At 43.4% G+C, this 20,741-nt stretch overlaps 1 protein-coding gene across 2 annotated transcripts in view; it reads right to left on the minus strand.

The window, feature by feature from the left end:
* PCYT1B (phosphate cytidylyltransferase 1B, choline) overlaps nt 1-20,741 on the minus strand; it is a 114,925-nt gene that overhangs the window by 5,179 nt on the left and 89,005 nt on the right. For both annotated transcript variants that reach the window (XM_034949501.4, XM_003819584.4), the window contains exons 6-7: nt 16,115-16,257; nt 11,929-12,117 (exon numbers count right to left, since the gene is read on the minus strand). In XM_034949501.4, coding sequence (XP_034805392.1) covers nt 11,929-12,117; nt 16,115-16,257 — 332 coding nt within the window. The remainder of the gene's footprint in view (nt 1-11,928; nt 12,118-16,114; nt 16,258-20,741) is intronic.

The raw sequence follows: 20,741 nt of genomic DNA on the forward strand, positions 1-20,741 counted from the left end.
AGCAGGGCAGCTGCGATTGCAAACAGGGTGCTCGGGGAAGGCCCCACTGAGAAAACGCTTCTTGAGTGAAGAACCTGGAAGAGATAAGGGGAGGGACCAGGTGAATGGAAATCAGAGGGCAGCGCACTCCAGACAGAGCACCCCAAGAAAGGAGCATGGAACGCACACCCAGGAAGCGCAGGCAGGGCACCGCAGCTGCCTTGAGGGCTGATGGGTGGGGAGGAGCTGAGGGAGGCAGTTGGGAAGAGGTTGCCAGAGAAGGCACAGAGGGCTGTGCCATGGAGGGCCTTGGCAGCCATTGTGAGAACTCTGCCTTTCAGTCTGAGGGGACACATGCAACAGGTCCCAGGAGAGGAGGAGGCCATCGTGGCAGTATGGAGCGAGCTGGTGGGGAAGGGAGAGGGGGAGGCACTGTGGGAGATCAGGCCAGATACATATCAGGCGGCAGTTTCACGTACAGTCTCCTCTGAGAAGAGAAACCTCTGGAGAATTCTGAGCAAAGGATTAACAATCTGCTGCTTGTTTTCAAAAGACCATTCTGACTGCTGTGTTGGGAACAGATGGCAGTGAGGCGGGGGCAGGAACAGGGAGCCCAGTTATGAGCCTGTTGCAATATGAATCCAAGGCCAGGCGCGGTGGCTTATGCCTGCAATCCCAGCACTTTTGAAGGCCAAGTCGGGCAGATCATTTGAGGTCAGGAGATTGAGACCATCCTGGCCAACATGGTGAAACCCTTTCTCTACTAAAATACAAAAAATTAGCTGGGCAGGGTGGTGGGCACCTGTAATCCCAGCTTCTGGGGAGGCTGACGCAGGAGAATCACTTGAACCCAGAAGGCGGAGGTTGCAGTGAGCCGAGATGGCGCCACTGTACTCCAGCCTGGGCAACAGAGTGAGACTCCGTCTCAAGAGAAAAAAAAAAAAAAAATCCAAGTTGGTGATGGAGCCTGACCCGGCCCAGGATGATGGCAGTGTGGTGAAAAATGGCAGGATTCCTAGCATATTTTCCCCCATATTTTTACTGAGGTATAATAAACTCACCCTTTTTAGTGTACAGTTCTGTTAGGTTTTTGTTTTGTTTTGTTTTGCTTTTTGTTTTTTGGTTTTTTTTTTTGACAGAGTCTTGCTGGAGTGCAGTGGCGCAATCTCGGTTCACTGCAAGCTCCACCTCCCGGGTTCACGCCATTCTCCTGCCTCAGCCTCCCGAGTAGCTGGGACTACAGGCGCTTGCCACCCAGCCTGGCTAATTTTTTGTATTTTTAGTAGAGACGGGGTTTCACCGTGTTAGCCAGGCTGGTCTCGATCTCCTGACCTTGTGATCCGCCCACTTCGGCCTCCCAAAGTGCTGGGATTACAGGTGTAAGCCACCACACCCAGCCAGTTCTGTGAGTTTTGACAATGCATACAGTTGAGTGACCACCACTGCAATCAAGGCATAGGAGGGTCCCATCAGCTCCCAAATTCGCTCATGACCCTTTGGAGTCTCCCCTCCCCCAGCCACTGGCAACAGATGTGTTTTCTGTCCCTACAGTTGTGCCTTTTCTAGAATGTCATCAAAATGGAATCCTACAGTATGTGGTCTGGCTATGTTTCCATGGCAGAGCCAACGGGACTCACTGACAGATGGGACATGGGGTGTGGGAGGAACGGGAATCAAGTGACTGCAGTCTCGGGTCCAAGAAATTGGAAAGCAGTGATGCCATTTCCCAGTTTGGGGAAGACTGTGGGGTGGGAGGAGGTTTCGGTGGTTAAGATCAGTTTACCAGTTTGGGACCTCATGTGATGGTTGCTGGGTGCTTTCAGAATTGAGTCCTTCCCTGACGCTCCCCACTGGACCCCCAGTGCTCCCAGCCTACTGTGCTTGCTGCCTGCTGCTCAGCCTCCCAGACGCTGCATACCACCAACTCCTGAGCATCCTGCCTGTGCTGCCTGGGGTCTTTCAATTGCTCACATTCGAGCCTTAGCCCCCAGCCACTCAGTTCAATCCTTTGATACAAAACTGGCCCTGAAAGCCAATTCTCCTATTTACCATCTTAGGCTTTGCTTGTCCTTTGGGTTATTCATTTTACAAACCGTTACAGAGATCTTCTGGGGACCAGGTGCTACACAGGAGGAAGGGGGGGAAGAAGAGGGTAGAAGAGGTGGTCATGTCTCAGCTGGGTCTTTGATAATGCCCAGGAAGGGGTGGAGATGGGGAGTGGGTCCATGGGGGCTAGTAGAGGATGGCCTTTCTAAGCAGAGCACGCTAAGTAAGGAGTACTAAGTCTAAATTGCTTAGTGTGGCCAGAACCCCAAATGCCCATGGGGTGGCAATGGTCTGGACCTAGAGCACCACAAGGAGACTGGATTTCCTACTCAAGAAACCCAGAAAGATTTTAATCAAGGGCAGAGTCTGATCAGATCTGTGTTTTAGAAATACCTTTGGGTGTCAGCATAAAAGCAAAGAAAGAAACCATAAAGGAAAACATTGACATTTGACTACACAAAATTTTAAAACTTCTGTACCTCAAAGAAAAAAAAAACACCATGAAATAAGATAAAAGGCAAAAAATAGTGGAATTTTTTGCAACGTTTACCTACAAATGATAGATCTCGGTATATAGACAGAGCTTATAAATCAAAAAGAAGAAGGTGAAAAGCTTAGTAGAAAAATGAGCATATGGCCTGTATAGACAAGTCACAAGAGAAATTTGTAAATGAGCTAGAAAAACTGTTCAGCATCACTAGTAGTCAAACAAATGCAAATGGCTGAAATAAGATACATTTTATATATCAGATTGCTAAAGTTTTAAAAAATTGTTACAGCTAGTGAGGGCTCAGGAAAAGGGCTACCTTCATGTTACTGCTGTTACTGCTGGTAAGAGGATAAAACAGCAATGCCTTTCTGATGGGGAATTTGGCAATAGATGCAAAAACTTCTATTTTCTGAGGAGATAATCAGAGATGTAAGTAAATCTTTATTGTGTATGATGGATATTCAATGCAATGTATAACACACAACACTGCAAATTCTCTAACTAGGTTAGAAAAACCTGTACAACTCCAAGATGATATAATAAGCAGATGAGGAGAATCAGGTTCTTAAATAATATTTCGTCATGTGAGAAAACACTCATGAGCAACTGCAAAGCCAAAATGATTTTAGAACACTATGTTCTGCATGATCTCAAGTTTGTAGAAGGAATGTACATATACGGAGATGGGAAACAGATGGGAGTGATAACCCGAAATGCTAACAGAGAGACTGCTCTGGATGATGAGACTGCGAGTGATTTTCAGTCCCTTCTTTACTTTCTAATGGTTATATAATGAATATATATTACTTTTATCATAAAAAAGCATCACAGTAGGAAGAAAGAACTCATGTAACCCATGCAAGGAGATCAGGTGGAAGGGCAGGTGTTACAATAATGACATTGGTAAGGAACTATTAAGGCCACAGGCACATCACCAATAGCACTGCCTGCCCCCAACACTCATTTTTCCTTTCTAAGCTCTAGCCCGTTACTTTGTAGAGTCCCAAGTTTCCTCTAGCAGATATAATAACAGATGATGGCTGATTGCTCAGGTCTTTTCCAGATTTAAAATTCCACACGTCTGCTAATATACCAATTATTTACCTTCCATTAAGGCATTGATAATTCTGCCAAAAGATATCAAGCCCCCCTCAAAGTCAAACAGAAAAAAAAAGGTGCAGTACAACAGTACTCCCTTAGATTAAACACATTTATGAGGCAAATTCAAATGCTATAAGGATTGGGTGGTCTATTATTAACAGCAACATTTAAAAACATTCTTGAACTTCTAGCAGGCACTTTAAAATATGTGTTTTTATTACTGTAATCTTTAAGTATATTTTCTGTGGCAGCCATTAGCCCTCCTGCTGTTAATGGATTGTCAGGATTTCCATTAGAAGTTCACTTTCTAAGAAATCTACGACTTGTCTACTATAGTTTGAATCAAGCTCATAGCTGAGAACATTCTGCCTGAGGGGATGAAAGAACTTGAATCTTTAATGATAAACAACGGTGTCGCACTTCATAAAATGCAATATCCATGCAAAATAACTCCCAGCCTCAATTTGCCAGCTCTCTGATCTGTTTCTGGTGCATTTTGAAGGGTGGTTCCCTTGCAAAGGAGCGGAATTCAATACAGTCAGGAGACAGTTTGTAATGAGCTTCCTGGGAAGAAAAGCACTTTAGAAATATAACAAATAAGGAAGAGTATGCATGGCATTTTCCAAGAGTAAAGGTATTTAAATTCAGTCTCTCACTGTATTAAGAGGTTTCCATTTATAATGTTTTCCCCCAAGAAAATAATCCCATTTATAGTCCTGTCCATACGAAAGTAGTTTTCTATTTCTCTCCTATGAAGTTTTCCCTTTTAAGAAGTACTTAACATCAGCCAGGTGCGGTGGCTCATGCCTGTTATTCCAGCACTTTAGGAGGCTGAGGCGGGCGGATCATGAGTTCAAGAGCTCGAGAGCAACCTGGCTAACATGGTGAAACCCTGTCTCTACTAAAAATACAAAAATTACCTGGGCATGGTGGCGGGTGTCTGTAATCCTAGCTACTCGGGAGGCTGAGGCAGGAGAATCGCTTGAACCCAGGAGGCAGAGGTTGCAGTGAGGCGAGATCACACCATTGCACTCCAGCCTGGGCAACAGAGCGAGACTCCATCTCAAAAAAACAAAAACAAACAAACAAAAACCAGAAGTACTTAACATCTAGTGGGGCAATAAATGTCTTGACAAATGCCTTTAAAGGTTTCAGTATTTCAGATATATTCTGGTTTATCTGCCGAAAAGAAATGAAAAAGTTCCTAGTACGATCTGGTTTGGTTTGGCCCTTGGGTAAGCAAGATGAAACTCAAGGAGAGAAAAGGGCCCATGCTTCAGTTCTGGCCAAATCAATAACAACTAACCCTTACACGGTGCCCGACACAGGTGCCAGGCACTGCTCTAAGGGCATTGAAGTGTGAGCCAGGCTGGGTGTGGTGGCTCATGCCTATAATCCCAACACTTTGGGAGGCTGAAGTGGGAGGACCGCTTGAGTCCAGGAGTTCGAGATCAGCCTGGGCAACATAGTGTGAGACCCCCATTTCTACAAACAATTTTGAAAAACTTAGCTGGGCATGGTGGTATGCACCTGTAGTCCCAGGTACTCAGGTTGAGTGGGGAGAGGGCCTAGGTGGGAAGATCGCTTGAGCCTGGGAGTTCAAGGTTGCAGTGACCCATGATTGTGCCACTACACTCTAGCCTGGGCAACAAAGGAAGACCCTGTCTCAAAAAATATAGATTTTAAAAATGAAGTATGAACCAATGTAATCCTCGCAACAGCCCTATGTGGCAGCTATGCTTACTTTCCCCATTTACTGATGCTATGACTAAGTCCCAGAGAGGCAAATGAACTTGCCTTAAGTCACCTACCCAAAGAGTGACCTCCTGCTCATGACCACCTCTCTTGTAATTAGCCAGTTGCATAATAAGAAACTTTTCATGTTTATTCACATTTTACTTGTACCTTTGTTTAAGGATAAAAATTTTGGGCCGGGCGCAGTGGCTCATGCCTATAATCCCAGCACTATGGGAGGCCGAGGTGGGTGGATCACTTGAGGTCAGGTCAGGAGTTCGAGACCAGCCTGGCCAACATGGTAAAACCCCATCTCTACTAAAAATACAAAAATTAGTCGGGCATGGTGGCATATGCCTGTAGTCCCAGCTACTCAGGAGGCTGAAGCAGAAGAATCACTTGAACCCAGGAGGCAAAGTTGCAGTGAGCCGAGATTGCACCATTGCACTCCAGCCTGGGCGACAGAGCAAGACTCTGTCTTAAAAACAACAACAACAACAATCTTTTTTTAAAAAAAGATAAAATTTTTTAAACTGTCAAAGTCTCAGGTGGGAAATCTAATTCAGATCCACAAACTATATTTTGTAGCTCTTTTCTCAAAATCAAAAATCTTAAAAATTAGCAGTGCCTAAAATTAGGATGATTATTTAAAAAAAACAAACAAACAGAAAATAACAAGTGTTGGTGAGGATGTGGAGAAATTAGAACCCTGTGCATTGCTCGTGGAAATGTAAAACTGTGCGGCCACTATGGAAAACAGTAAGGCGGCTCCTCAAAAAAATTAAACATAGAATTACCATGTTGTCCAGCAATTCTATTTCTCAGTACATACCCAAAAGAATTGAAAGCAGAACTCAAACACCAATGTTCACATCAACCCAAACATCCATCAATGGAACAATGGATAAAAAAGATGTGACGTACACATAAAATGGAATATCATTCAGCCTTCAAAAGAAAGAAAATTCTGACACATGCTACAACATGGATGAACCCTGAAGACATCATGCTAAGTGAAATATGCCAGCCACAAAAGGACAAATGCTGTATGATTCCACTCATATGAGGTTCATAGAGTGGTCAAATTTATAGAGGCAGGAAGTAGAAGGCTGGCTGCCAGGGGCTGGGGGCAGAAGGGGATAGGGAGTTCTTGTTTAATGGTTACAGTTTCTGTTTGGGATGATGAAGAAGTTCTGGAGATGGATGGTGGTGATGGTTGCAGGACAATGTGAATGCAACCATTTAATCCCACTAAACTGTGCACTTAAAATGGTTAAAATGGGCCGGGCACAGTGGCTCATGCCTGTAATCCCAGCACTTCGGGAGGCTGAGGCAGGCAGATCACCTGAGGTCAGGAGTTCGAGACCAGCCTGGCCAACATGGCAAAACCCCACCTCTACTAAAAATATAAAAATTAGCTGGGCATGGTGGTGGCGCACGCCTGTAATTCCAGCTACTCGGGAGGCTGAGACAGGAGAATCGGTTGAACCTGGGAGGTGGAGGTTGCAGTGAGCTGAGATCACACCATTGCACTCCAGCCTGGGAGACAAGAGCAAGGCTCAGTCTCAGAAAAAAAAAAAAAAAAAAAGTTTAAAATGGTACATTTTATGTTTATGAATATATGAATATATTTGTCACAAATTTGTTTTTTGAGGCGGAGTTTCACTCTTGTTCCCCAGGCTGGAGTGCAGTGGTGCAATCTCGAGTCATTGCAACCTCCGCCTCCAGGGTTCAAGTGATTCTCCTGCCTCAGCCTCCCGAGTAGCTGGGATTACAGCCGTGTACCACCATGCCTGGCTAATTTTTATATTTTTAGTAAAGATGGGGTTTCACCACGTTGGCCAGGCTGGTCTTGAACTCTTGACCTCAGGTGATTCACCTGCTTCGGCCTCCCAAAGTACTGGGATTACAGGCGTGAACTACTGTGCCTGGCCACCAGCTGACGTCTTAACTGCAACTTCATGAAAGACCGAGTCAGAACCATCCAGCTGGGCTGCTTCCTGGTTCCTGACCCTCAGAGACTGTGAGATAATAAATGTTTGTCGTTTTAAGCCACCAAGTTTTGAGGTAATTTGTTACCACCAAAAGCTAACTAATAGGCATGGATACCACACTTTCTGTTTGCTGAGAAAGCCTAGAGACAGCAGTACAGTAGAGGGCTGAGAGTGCCTATCATAAATCTAGATGGCCTGGTCTCAAGCACAATTCTGGCAACTGGCATTGTCAAAGGCCTTAGAGGGATGTTGGTAGACCTCAGTTTCTCTACAGTGACACACCCCGACCAAAGGAAAATGAAGCAAAATGACTGCATCATGTGGACATTCCTATGGTGAAGGATACAGACATGACCAGGAGAAAGAGCCTAGCCCCAGGCTCCATCCTACCGCCTACCAACTCCTGTGAGACCACGGGAAAGTTTCATCGTATAATTTTGTAGGCCTTTGTCTATATCTATATATTTATCTATAAAATGTACCTTCCTGTGTGATTAAAATGGGTGGTGGGAGGCCAAGGTGGGTGGATCACTTGAGGTCAGGAGTTTGAGACCAGCCTGGCCAACATGGTGAAACCCCGTCTCTACTAAAAATACAAAAATTAGCCGGGCGTGGTAGCACATGCCTGTAGTCCTAGCTACTCGGGAGGCTGAGGCAGGAGAATCACTTGAGCCCGGGAGGCAGAGATTGCAGTGAACCGAGATCGCGCCATTGCATTCCACCTGGGGTGACAGAGTGAGTGAGACTCCATCTCAAAAATAAATAAATAAATAAACATAAATAAGTAAATAAAATGGGTAGAATAAATGTGCAAGGACATTGAAAAAAGAATTCAACCTGCCATACAACTTTTAGACAATATCATCATCATCACCTTCTTATTTACTATCAACATCATCATCATCATCATCATCATCACTTTCTACTCAGAGATAGCATGTAAGGGCTTCAATTTTATATTGGCATCCTTAATGTCAAATATGAGGTCACTTGGGGAGACTTAAGAGACTATGGCCAGGCACTGTAATCCCAGTGGCTCATGCCTGTAATCCCAGCACCTTGGTGGGCCAAGGCAAGAGGGTCTCTTGAGCCCAGGAGTTCGAGGTTACAGTGAGTCATGATCACACCACTTCACTCCAGTCTGGGCAACAGAGTAAGACTGTATCTCTACAAAAAATTTAAAAATTAGCTGGGCATGGTGGCACACACCTGTAGTCCCATCTATCTGGGAGGCTGAGGTGGGAGGATTGCTTGAGCCCAGAAATTTGAGGTTACAGTGAATCATGATCATGACACTGCACTCCAGCCTGGGCAACAGAGTGAGACCCTGCTTTAAAAAAGACTATACCACAAGGAGCAAATTCAAATATTCCCTGGGGCCAGATGGGCTGCATAAATGTGTGAGTCAGGTTAGGGAAGGGGAAAGGAGCAGCAGAGCAAGGTGTGACTATGGCAAACAAGAGCTCATGCCTTCCCTAAAATAAATTTTAAAACATTGTTAAGGGCAAAGCACACTACGTCTGCGTACTGAATTTGATCCACCAAACACCAAGTTGTAATAAAGTCCTGTACCTAGCACCATAAGCAATAAAAGGCTAAGGCTATCTATCTGCTTATCATCTATCTATCTGTCTACATACACACACACGCGCGCGCACACACACACACACACACACACACATATATATGGGGTGGGGGATTTAGGCCTTAGCATACAAATCCTTTGCAGATGCTGGAAGGTTCTGTGAATAGGTCTTCCTCATACATCCATTCATTCATACATTCATTTAACCCAGAAACATTTGTGGAATACCCACTATAAGTTACATACTATGCTGCATACCAATCTCATTGTACCAGAACTTGTATCTTAAATCCTTCTATTTTGTGCCTTTCCAAGTTTGGGTTGTTTGTAACAGTACTGTATTTGCCGGTAATACAGATCTTCTATTTTAAGAAATGAGTTCCAGTCCCAAATTCACAAATAAGGAATTATTATAATAATAGCATATTCATGAAAAGCAAATTACTTATCTTGGCGTTTAACATCCTTGTAACTATTCCTGTATTTTTAACGTCAACAGAAAAAAAGTAATGTCTTAGTCTGGCTGATATGGTAAATTAATGGTAATAACAGTTTTGACGCTAATAGCAAGTTTTAAAAAGAAAAACCTCCAGTCTCTAAACTGGGTTTCATTTCTTAAAAATCACCTTGGCTTGCTGTCATCAGACTCCCAAGAACAATTCCAGCTACTATTTCACCTTCACTGGGAGCCTGAAATGACTAAGGTCTATAAAGTTTTCATCAAATTGTATATATATATACACACACACACACATATATACACACATACACACACATATATATACACATATATACAAACACACACATATACACACACATACACACATATATACATACACACACATATATTCACACACAGAAATACACACACATAGATATACACACATATACACACATATATACACACATACACGTACGTTTACACACACATACACACATGTTTACACACATGTACACATATATACACACACATATATACTCACACATATACACACACATACACACACACACACACACACACACACACACACATATATATATATATTTTTTTTGAGACAGAGTCTCTCTCTGTCACCCAGGCTGGAGTGTGGTGGCATGATCTGGCCTCACTGCAACCTCCGCCTCCTGGGCTCAAGCAATTCTCCTGCCTCAGCCTCCTGAGTAGCTGGGACTACAGATACGCGCCACCACACCTGGCTAATTTTTTTGTATTTTTAGTAGATACGGGGTTTCACCATGTTGGCCAGGCTAGCCTCAAACTCCTGACCTCAGGTAATCCATCCACTTCGGCCTCCCAAAGTGGGAAATTACATTTTTCCCTGCCGTTACTCACTCCAAGTGGAGAAAACATCCACCCTCTTGAGTTACTATACCAGCTCTTATCAGCAGAGACAGGTTTCTGAATCCCTGTAAACGAATGAACACCTACATGGTTTCATTAAAAACCACTAGCTGTTTCTTCAGAGCCTGCAAATTAGTTGTGAAAATGATAACTATTAAAATACACACTAGATTAAATAGAAAATTTCATACCATATGTCATAGAGACGAGAGAACAGGGTCTGTACTTTGTCTGTTTTTATGTTCTTCTTTATGCATAGTGCCATGCATAGACAAAAACATTAAGAAATGTACCAGGAATTAACTTATCTGAGCTGAAATTTTTAACAGGCCTGGGGAAAATGAAAAGGAGCCCAGCCCTTGGCTCCTCCACTCTTGCCAGCTCTTTCTAGGAGTCTTTGAAGGCTCATGCAGTCCTTGTAAACCTTTCACCCCTCTCAGACTCAGCCGATAGGACATGGTTGGCCTATAACACCCACCTCTATAATCACTTAGAGGCTGCCAGGTGTTAAGCAAAGCCTCTCTCCCAACTTCCCAAACATTGTTCTTTTTCTATTACTAATTGAGTGTTTCACTTTTAGATAATCCTATAATGAATGAGCTCAAACAAGCAGAGGTAGCAGTGACAACCCGTCAATAAAATAATTAAGTCAAAGTGGATTTTGGTAGAGACTTCTCATATTATAATAGGAAATCCAGGCTACTTAAAATCAGAGAAATCAAATGGAATTTTTTCTTTTTGTTGTAGGAGGAAATTTCGTTTTTAGTATCTCTTTCATACAACCCTCGTCAACCCTTTAGCGTCTCTAAAGTAAACTTTTCGAATCTCTTTTACAGACCCCTCATCAACTCTCCTGACAATACTGGTATTTACTTGGGAAGGGCATGCACAATAGAAATACCAATAAAGTACCAGTGGAGGTTTCCAGAATTTTCTTTTCCCTTTCCATAGTTATCATTCAAAGTTGTTCAGATTTTAGGCAAGGAGACCCTCTACATTTCCTCTCAGTTTTAAGATTCAGATCATGTCCTCAGTCCCCAAAGACTGTTGTGCCTTATCCCAACACTTGCATGTCATGAAAAACCAGGGGAAAATCAGGGCACGATGGGCACAGATGCAGGGCAAACTCCTACTTCTTCTCTCTCTGTCTTCCAACCAGTAAAAGAGGAGGGCTCCTCACAACAAAAACTGACTGACGGAGTACATTTCTTTGGATTCTCCTCCCCAAAACATAAATGCCAGTAGTTGATCCAAGATCCCATGATCCATGTCTTGTAACACAAGCTCCGTGCTGCCACTAGCCCACTTCATCTGTACTCCCAAAGTTTCATCATCCCCAACTGGGAGACTGAGATGAGCGACAGCATCAACCCCTGAAGTAAGAGACACTCAAGTGATCACCAGATGGCTTCCAAGCTCTGGATAAGAACTAGAAACTGAAACTAGACCTGGCTTTGTGTGCTACTGGGTGCCATATTGACGAGTAAAGCAGAAACTCAGTAAGGAAGTGACATGGACTTGAAGTCATTCAGGCTGATGCCTAAAGTAGAGGGCATGCAGTGGATCTGAGATAAGGGGCACCCTTGAGTGGCTCCATAAAAAGGAGGATAAACTGAAAACACTCATCATTGTGGGGTAAAGTGAAATAATTACATACCCATGCTCCATCAGGTCCAAACAGTTCTAGGAAGTTGCCAATGAATTCCCTTGACTTCTCTTCCCACTTTTGAATTAGATCATGGCTCTTTTCTTCCACTCTGTTCACAAATTCCTTTGATCTTTCCTCCACATTCTTGACTTTTTCCTTCATTTTGTCCACTTGGTTCTGGAAACGGTACCTCTTCTCCTGGTGAAATTTTACAGGAAAAAAAAAAACAGATTTATCCAAGAGGACATGAGAGAGATCAATCATTCACATTAAAGGTCATATTTTATTCCAATTTGTATTTGTTCCTAACCTGAAGAGTCAAGATGTTGCCATTTCCCAAGGGCTAGGTTGATGGAAAGGCACATCTCTTGTAAGAAAAGTCATCTGCCATTAATCCATTTGGATATGTAAAGGGAACTACAAGTGGTTTTAGTATCTTCTTTCTTTTAAATGTCTTTGAGTTGGATTCACTTATATAAGAGGAGAATAAAAAACACACAGTTGTCTTTTGTTGTGCATAGATATTGGGCAAATAACCCCATTCAATTCTGCTGGGACTTAGACAAAAGTATGAATTGTGCACACAATGACTATTCAGAAGCTGCCTGAGTTTGCTGTTTTACTGGGATATGGTTAAAACAATATTGCTTGAAATAAGTGGGCCATTGACTGGGCCTTAGAACCTATGTGTTATACTAAAATTTCCACTGTAATATTTTCCACTATGCTAATTTAACTGTATTGATTTCCTTGGTGGTGATGAAAGCTTTTGTGCTGATAGTTTCTCTAGACTCAGATTTTGTTCTTCTTATAGTCTTTCTGCAGCAATGTCTACTTATGTGCTTGGAAACCATCGTATGCTGGGCAAGTCACATGTCACCTCTAAACCTCAGTCTTCTCATCTGTAAATTGGGGATAATAATCATCCCTACCTTAGGGTTGCTGTGACAATGCATGCAAAGTGCTTGGCACAAAGGCCAGCATTTAGTAAATGCTCAGTGTGTGTTGGCTGTTTCATTAGTATTAAGTGGCAGAGGCATTTGTCTGTGTTACCTGATGAGAGCAGTATTAAAACCATGAAAATAACATGAGGCTCTTCCCCCATGAAATCATGATGTTTCTCCTAAAGGGGTAAGGCTTATCATTTTTCTTTACTATGTGGGACTAAAGTTCATTTTGTGTTTCAGAATTTTATTTTTTTGAAATGGAGTCTCGCTCTGTTGCCCAGGCTGGAGTGCAATGGCATGATCTCAGCTCACTGCAACCTCTGCCTCCCGGGTTCAAGTGATTCTCATGCCTCAGCCTCCTGAGTAGCTGGAATAACAGGCACACACCACCACATCCGGCTAATTTTTTGTATTTTTAGTAGGGACGGGGTTTCACCATGTTGGCCAGGCTGGTCTTGAACTCCTGACCTGAAGTGATCCACTCGCCTCGGCCTTCCAAAGTGCTGGGATTACATGCATGAGCCACTGTGCCTGGCCTGTGTTTCGGAAGTTTTTGAAACACCTGGAATATTGCAAAACTGGGTCAAGAGTCCTTGATCTCGACCTTCCAAACCTTCCTGCAGCCTCAGGGTGGGGCATGAGCTATGTGTGTTGCTACTGAGAGCTATATATATACATGTATGTGCTATGGGAGGTCACTCTGTCTTCCGTTACTTACTAGGTGACCTTAGGTGAGTTGTTCAACCTCTCTGGGCCTCTGTTTCCTCATCTCTATGTTGGACATAGTCATCCTACCCACCCTTGTAGGCTCATCATGAGGATTAAATGAGATAATCCAAGTAAAACACTTAGATGAGCATATGATGAGTTCTTGGCAAATGTTAGCTGTTGCCTTTATATCACTCTTTTCCACAGTTCATTCTGCACTGGAAATAGTTACTATATATGGCTCTCAGGGCAGCACAGAATAGCTGAATGAGCACTGGGCTGGGAGTCATGAGACTGGGAAGTTGCTGCTGCCTCTACCTCTCCCTGACCTGAAGGACCTTGGCCAGGCTCCCTTTCTGGGCTCAGCGTTCCTCATCTCTAAATTGAGGGACTTGGACTGGGTGACTGACTGGCATCAGGTCCCTGTCACCTCTGAGGTTCCGTGATTTGTCTACACGCCCATGCAACACATTAGATTTCATCTCTGAACTGCAGCCAGGTTTGTCGTCACAGGAAGGCAGCGAGTGCATCCGAACTGCCTGCACGGTTCCTTGAGCTAAGTGGCTTATCTAAACGCCGTTTAAAGAGAGTGAGCAATAACTTTTGAAAATGGCTTGACATGCTTGGATGGTTGACCGAATTCAATTTGAAAGAACAGACAGTTTAATTTATTGAAATAACCAGGGCTTTATTCTCTATCAGATACTAAATAATCACTTTGACTGAATTATGTTCAGCCACTTGTTCCGGTGCCACTCAAACCCGACATTTTCCGACATTTCCTGACATTTTGTTGCCCGGCTTATATGAAGTTACAGAGCCTAGACTCTCAACACTCCCTGCCTTGTGAGGACAACTCATGATCAACGATTCACAATTAATGAGCCCCTCCTATTTTGAAGGTACCAATGATCAATTGTGTGAGCTATTGGATAATTATAGCTGCATGTAATTTTAAGTATCTAGCTTTGAAGATGAATCATCCTTTGAAAATACAGCGTCTATTTTGGGGGGTTAGAATTCTGTATGTACAGAGGGTTCTTATTTTAATCAAAGATATCAGCACCTCACAGCCCAGGCAAATACAGTTGCTCAGAATCACTAACATCATCTCCAGCAACTGGGCTGCCCTCTTCGCTTTTTAACAGCTTGTTTTGCTTATTTTAAAGATTGTTTTTATTATTATTATTATATAAAAATGGCATCCTGAGGGAATCTAAGTCACTGTTAATGTTCTTTGTCTACTATAAAGACACATGCACATGTATGTTTGTTGCAGCACTATTCACAATAGCGAAGACTTGGAACCAACCCAAACGCCCATCAATGATAGACTGGATAAAGAAAATGTGGCACATATACACCATGGAATACTATGCATACATAAAAAAGGATGAGTTCATGTCCTTTGCAGGGACGTGGATGAAGCTGGAAACCATCATTCTCAGCAAACTAACACAGGAACAGAAAACCAAACACCGCGTGTTCTCACTCATAAGTGGGAGCTGAACAATGAGAACACATGGACATAGGGAGGGGAACATCACACACCAGGGCCTGTCAGGGGGTGGGGGGCTAGGGGAGGGATAGCATTAGGAGAAATACCTAATGTAGATGACGGGTTGATGGGTGCAGCAAACCACCATGGCACGTGTATACCTATGTAACAAACCTGCATGTTCTGCACATGTATGCCAGAACTTAAATATTGTTTTAACAGTTGCTCTATTATTAAACTAACAGCAGTCCTGTGGGAACAATATGGTAGAACTACAAAAGGAAGCCAAAGACTTTAGGCTTTATTTAAGCAGCTGTAATTTCTTTGGACAATGAAAAATGGCCATTAAGGTTTCTAATGAGCATCTGTAAGGCCTTAATCAAATGAAAATTTTAAAACGTTAGAATAAAAAAGTTTCTCTGGGTTTAGCTTTCATTGCCTCTTCCCTCCTCCCTTTCCTTTCAGCAGAAGATAACTCTTGCCTTTTACAAGGGGCAGATCTCCCAGAAACCCTTCAATCAAGTCTAAAAACTCTAAAGAGAGAGTTTGGGGTAAGAGGAGGGAAGCAAGGAAGCACCTTTATAAAATGTGAAGCTCACTACCTGTGTTCTTTGGTTAATTTATGTTACCCCTGTAGATACTGGTTTTGTCATCTGTAAAATGGGGATAATAATACATCATGGATTATTGTGTGGGTTAAATGAGAAAATAAATACAAAGCGTTAAGGACACTGCACAGGCATGGTGGCAAATGCCTGTAATCCCAGCTACTCAGGAGGCTGGGGCAGGAGGATCACTTGAGCCCAGGAGTTCAAGACCAGTCTGGAAAACATAGTGAGACCCTGTCTCAAAAAAAAAAAACAAGTTAAATCAAACTTAAAATATTATACATAGTGAGACCCCATCTCTACAAAAAAAAAAAAAAAAAAGAGAGAGAGAGGGAGAACACTGCATAGCACTTAGTAAGTGCTCAATAAACAGCAGCACTGGTGGTGGTGGTGTGGCATGGTGGTCTTCAGAGGGTTGGAGGTGGCATGCTTACATTTATAAAGCTGACATTCAGTTCCTTGGCTGTATAACCTCTCTGGAGGTTACGTCGGGCATAAACATCATAGTCACGAACAATTCTGGTAATGATGTCCGATGTTGAGATGCCTTCTGTTCTCTGCGTTGGAACGAACATCCCTGTTCAAGTAGAAAAGAGCGGATAGAGGAAAAATTAAGATCACCTCAGTTGACCCATCTCCTTTAATGGTCCCCCTTTACAGGACAAAGTTGGAGCTCCTGGGTATGCCAATGAAGACTTTACGTCTGGCCCCAAGTGACTCTTCCAGCCTCAGTTCCGTGGAATTCCTCTCTACCTTAAATGCTACATGTTCATCATCCCAGACCTGTTTCCAGGACATACCATGTACTTGCCTGGCCCCTGCTGTTTATGCATGCTGAGCCTTTCCTTTCTGCCCTGGATACCCCCTCCCTGCTCATATTAACTGCAAAGCTCTTCCTCATCCTGCAAAGTCCAGCTTCAAGGTTATGCCTCTGGGAAGTCTTTTCTGACATCATCAGGCAGAATCCACAACATTCAGAACCTAACTTATCTTGCATTAACAAAAATATTGGGCCAGCCATGGTGGCTCATGCCTATAATCCCAGTACTTTCGAAGGCTGAGGCAGGCAGACCATTTGAGTCCAGGAGTTCGAGACCAGCCTGGGCAACATGGCAAAACCCTGTCTTTACAAAAAATACAAAAGTTAGCTGGGTGTGGTGGTGCACGCCTGTGGTCCCAGCTACTTCGGAGACTAAAGTGAGAGGATCACTTGAGTCCAAGATCAAGGCTGCTGTGAGCAGTGACTGCGCCACTGCACTCCAGCCTGACCTTGTCTCAAACAAACAAAAAAAATTAAATATTTGTCTCCATGTAGAAAATGAACATTTTGAAAGCACTGATAGTGCCTTAACTGTCTTTGCATCCCCAGCACCCACCTCAGCCCCTGTGTCTAGCACATGGAAGGTGCTCAATAAATGCAAATTGAGTGAGAAAGTAAATGAAGACTAACGACTGAGTCAATGAATTAGATCACAGCAACTCTGCTTCATCTGCAAGGAAGTCTGCTCACATTATACTAAAGGCAAAGAAGAAAAAGTGTACTATTTGTGTCGTCTCTGATCTAAAGGCATGCCTGTAGGGATGGTTAGATGATTTATCTTCCTAAGAACAGTCTACTGTACATGGTACTTTCACCACTCAAAGGCCCTTTCATCTAGAATATGTGGGGCTGAGTAAAAATAAACAAGCACAGAGGATGCCAAGTTCTAATAGAAGTTCCTTAAAGTCTTCAAAGATAAATGTGGGTATATCAACAGATATAGAGCTATAAAGAGGTCACAAATATTAACAAAGGCAAGAATCAGGTTTATGCTTACACTTCTGTTGTGAACTGAAATGACATGTTGTTGGCAACTGAGATCTTTCTATCGCATATCATTACGGCAACTCAGTCAGAGGCATCAGGCATGGGACAGTATGATGGACAAAGCCTGGGGACAAGGGCACCGGGTTCTTGGTTTGTAGACGTGGGCAAGTCACTCAAACCCTCTGAAGGCAAGTTACTTAACTGTAGTCTCCTCAGCTGAGAAAAAGGTGATTGGACATGATGACTTGGGACTCATCTGTGCCATTTCTTTCTCTCTCACTTCCCACATCCAACCAAGTTCCCAATCTACTTCTTAAATGTTTCCCTAATTCACTCACTTTCCTCCATCCTAAACCAATTCAACACCATCTTGGTCAAAGATCACAGCAAGAACCTCAAAACCAGTCTCCAGCAATGTCATTTTTGTCTGCCTCAACCCAGAGAGCAAGTTCTACAGAGCATTCTTAATAAATGCAAGTCAGAGGTCTGCTCAAAACCCTCCACTGGCTTTCCGCTCTTCTCTGGATTCAGAGTCAAATCCTTAACTTGGCTGTGCAGTAGCTTGCATGTCTCTTCCCTGTGCTTCTCTGCAATTTTATCTCAGACCCTCTCCCTTTCACTCCCTAAACCAAGGTCCCCCTGCTATACAACTGCAGGGGGGGACTGCTGTTGTATTCTGTGGAGCTGTGCAGTAGGCTGACCCTGCCTCAGCCCAGCCATGCTGGGTTTCTTCAGTGTCCTGAAAGGGTTGGTTCCCCTCCCCTCACTCTGCCACAGACACAATCTTTACCTGGTTAACTCCTGGGCATCCACTGGGCTTCAGCTTTAGTGTCACTTCCTCAAGCAAATATCTCAACCCTCAGACTAGGTCTTCTGGTGTGTTGTTCCTTCCCATGGACCACTCCCCTTCCCTCCAAATACAGCAAGATCTTTATAAAATAACTTGTTCAACAACTGTCTTGTTGACTATAAGCTACACTAGGGAAGGGATCACGCCTTTCTCGTCCTCTTCTACATTCTCAGCACTGGGTGACAAACAGGCACCATAGGAATATTTCTTGAATGAATGACTAGATGAATACTGATCTCTAAGTGCCCTTCCAAACCCAGTTCTCTCTGAATGTTTCCATCTTGCAGCCCCAATGAGGGTGTCTCTTTGGAGCTTTCTTTTGATGTCATTTGCACATTTATAGTGTCAGTAGCAGAGTGGCACTGCTGATGTTGGAGACAAAACATCCAGTTTCTTATGTTCCATGGTCAGAGGACAGTTGGGGTTTGCCACTAGGCCAAACACTTCTTTTATCACTTTCTAGGAGGGAAGAATCTAACACGGAAAACCAAATGGAAGGCAGAAGATGTAACCATCTAAACACACGAACATAAATAGCACCCAAATTGACCCAGCTGTGCAGGAGGCTCTGGTGGTTGGGGGAACCCTCAGATGACATCCCCACCTTTGTGGGAACAGTGGGGAACATTCTGGTGAGAAATCCATCCCATCTTTCAGCAGGCAGATATTTTACCCACACCCCTCCTGCTGAAATAATAAGACGATTCTCTAGTGACTAATGGATTTTAGCAAGTCATGTAAGACATTGATGCCATGAGCTTACCCTTTCTTTGAAGCCAGAAGGTGAAGTCTCTGTGTTTGAGTAACTGAAAGTAGATTTGGCTTAGGGAGAGATTTGCTTTGGCTGGTTGGGAGGTAGGTCTCTGAAAGAAGCCAAGTCCTCTGTTGACATAATGAGATACCCGGCTTCCTTCAAATCCTAATTATTGCTCTGCTAAAAATATTCGGTAATGAGCATGATCAGAGAACCTTTTTTATCATGCTTTTCAGAATTGCGGCATTTGGTTATGGAGCTATTTTAAGAAGCAGCAAAGCACATGTTAATGAAGGAAACTTTCAACAGTAGTAGGCAATATTAGAATGGTGATGAGTAATGTGGACCTTACAGTCTATTTAATTTAAGCTCCATCTTTTCATCCAGCTTTGCTAGAGGATTTTGACACATAGTTCTGACAAGCAGAGCAGAGTGTTGTAAAGCTTAAGTCATGCCCTTGATATCCCTGGTTTCATTTAAAGAGACTTTTGACTTTCAAAATAAGCCATGATTTGAGTATGAAAGCCAAATATGGATGCTGAGGCCATTTCTGAGCATCTTTCTCCCATGATGAATTCTGGCCTTCTCTACCTGGGTCCCAAATAGATCATTACTGTGATTCTCCCTCCTGCTAAGGAATCAGCAGAGCAGATCTGATGGAGCACAAGGAAGGGTCCTTGCACACAGGAAAAGTTACATCGAGTCTTAGCCTGTGCTACTAGGGCAAGTAAAATGCTACCTGACTATTCAATTTGGAAAGGGCATTGTGGTGGATTAAAGATGGCCCAATTCCCTTCCCCTGGAATCTGGGCTGGCCTCAGTGACTTGCTTGTACCAAATGAATGTGGCAAAAGTAACTGTGTGACTTCCACGACTAAGTCAGAAGAAGCCTTGTGGCTTCTGTCAAGATTGCTTTCTCTCTAGATATTACCTTTCAGCTGCCATGCTGTGAGAAGCCCAAGCAACATGAAGAGGCCACCTGTATGCCCCAGTGGCAACTGCAACTGAGCGCCGTGATCATAGCCAGCATCCAAGGCCAGCCACGTAAGTGTACCACCTGGGAGCCCCAGCCCAGTCGAGCCTTCAGATGACCACAGCCCCCACCAACATCTGATTACAACTGTTTGAGAGACCCCAAGCAAGAACTACCCAGCCAAGCCTCTGCTAAAATCCTGCCCCACAAAATCATGAGTGAAATCAAGAGGCTCTTTTAAGTCACTAACTTTAGGAGTCACTTTCTTATGCAACAATAGGGATGCTGGATTGCTAGAGTTAGAAAAATGTTGGACTTGTTCCTACACCTAAACAACTGGAACTTGACATTTTATTCCCCAAATCAGGAAAGCAACATATTCTTAGCTCACTGACAGCCACTCACCCAGAAAGAAAACTGCCACCAAATGCTTATTCCTATATACTATAAGGTAGCCAAGGAACTACTGCCCCCAGGAAACACTGATTCAAGAAACCCTGGGGATAACTCAGCTGGATGAGAATGCCTGGTCCAGATTTTTGCTACTGTAAGTGAGGCCTATGGACCTACAGCATCTAACAACCTGAGAGCTCACTAGAAATGGGAATCTCTGGCCCCACCAGACCTACTGAATCTGAATCTGAATTTTCACAAGATTCCACAGATGATCTGAGGCA

This window comes from Pan paniscus, chromosome X (assembly GCF_029289425.2).
Source record: "Pan paniscus chromosome X, NHGRI_mPanPan1-v2.0_pri, whole genome shotgun sequence".
NCBI lineage: Eukaryota > Metazoa > Chordata > Mammalia > Primates > Hominidae > Pan > Pan paniscus.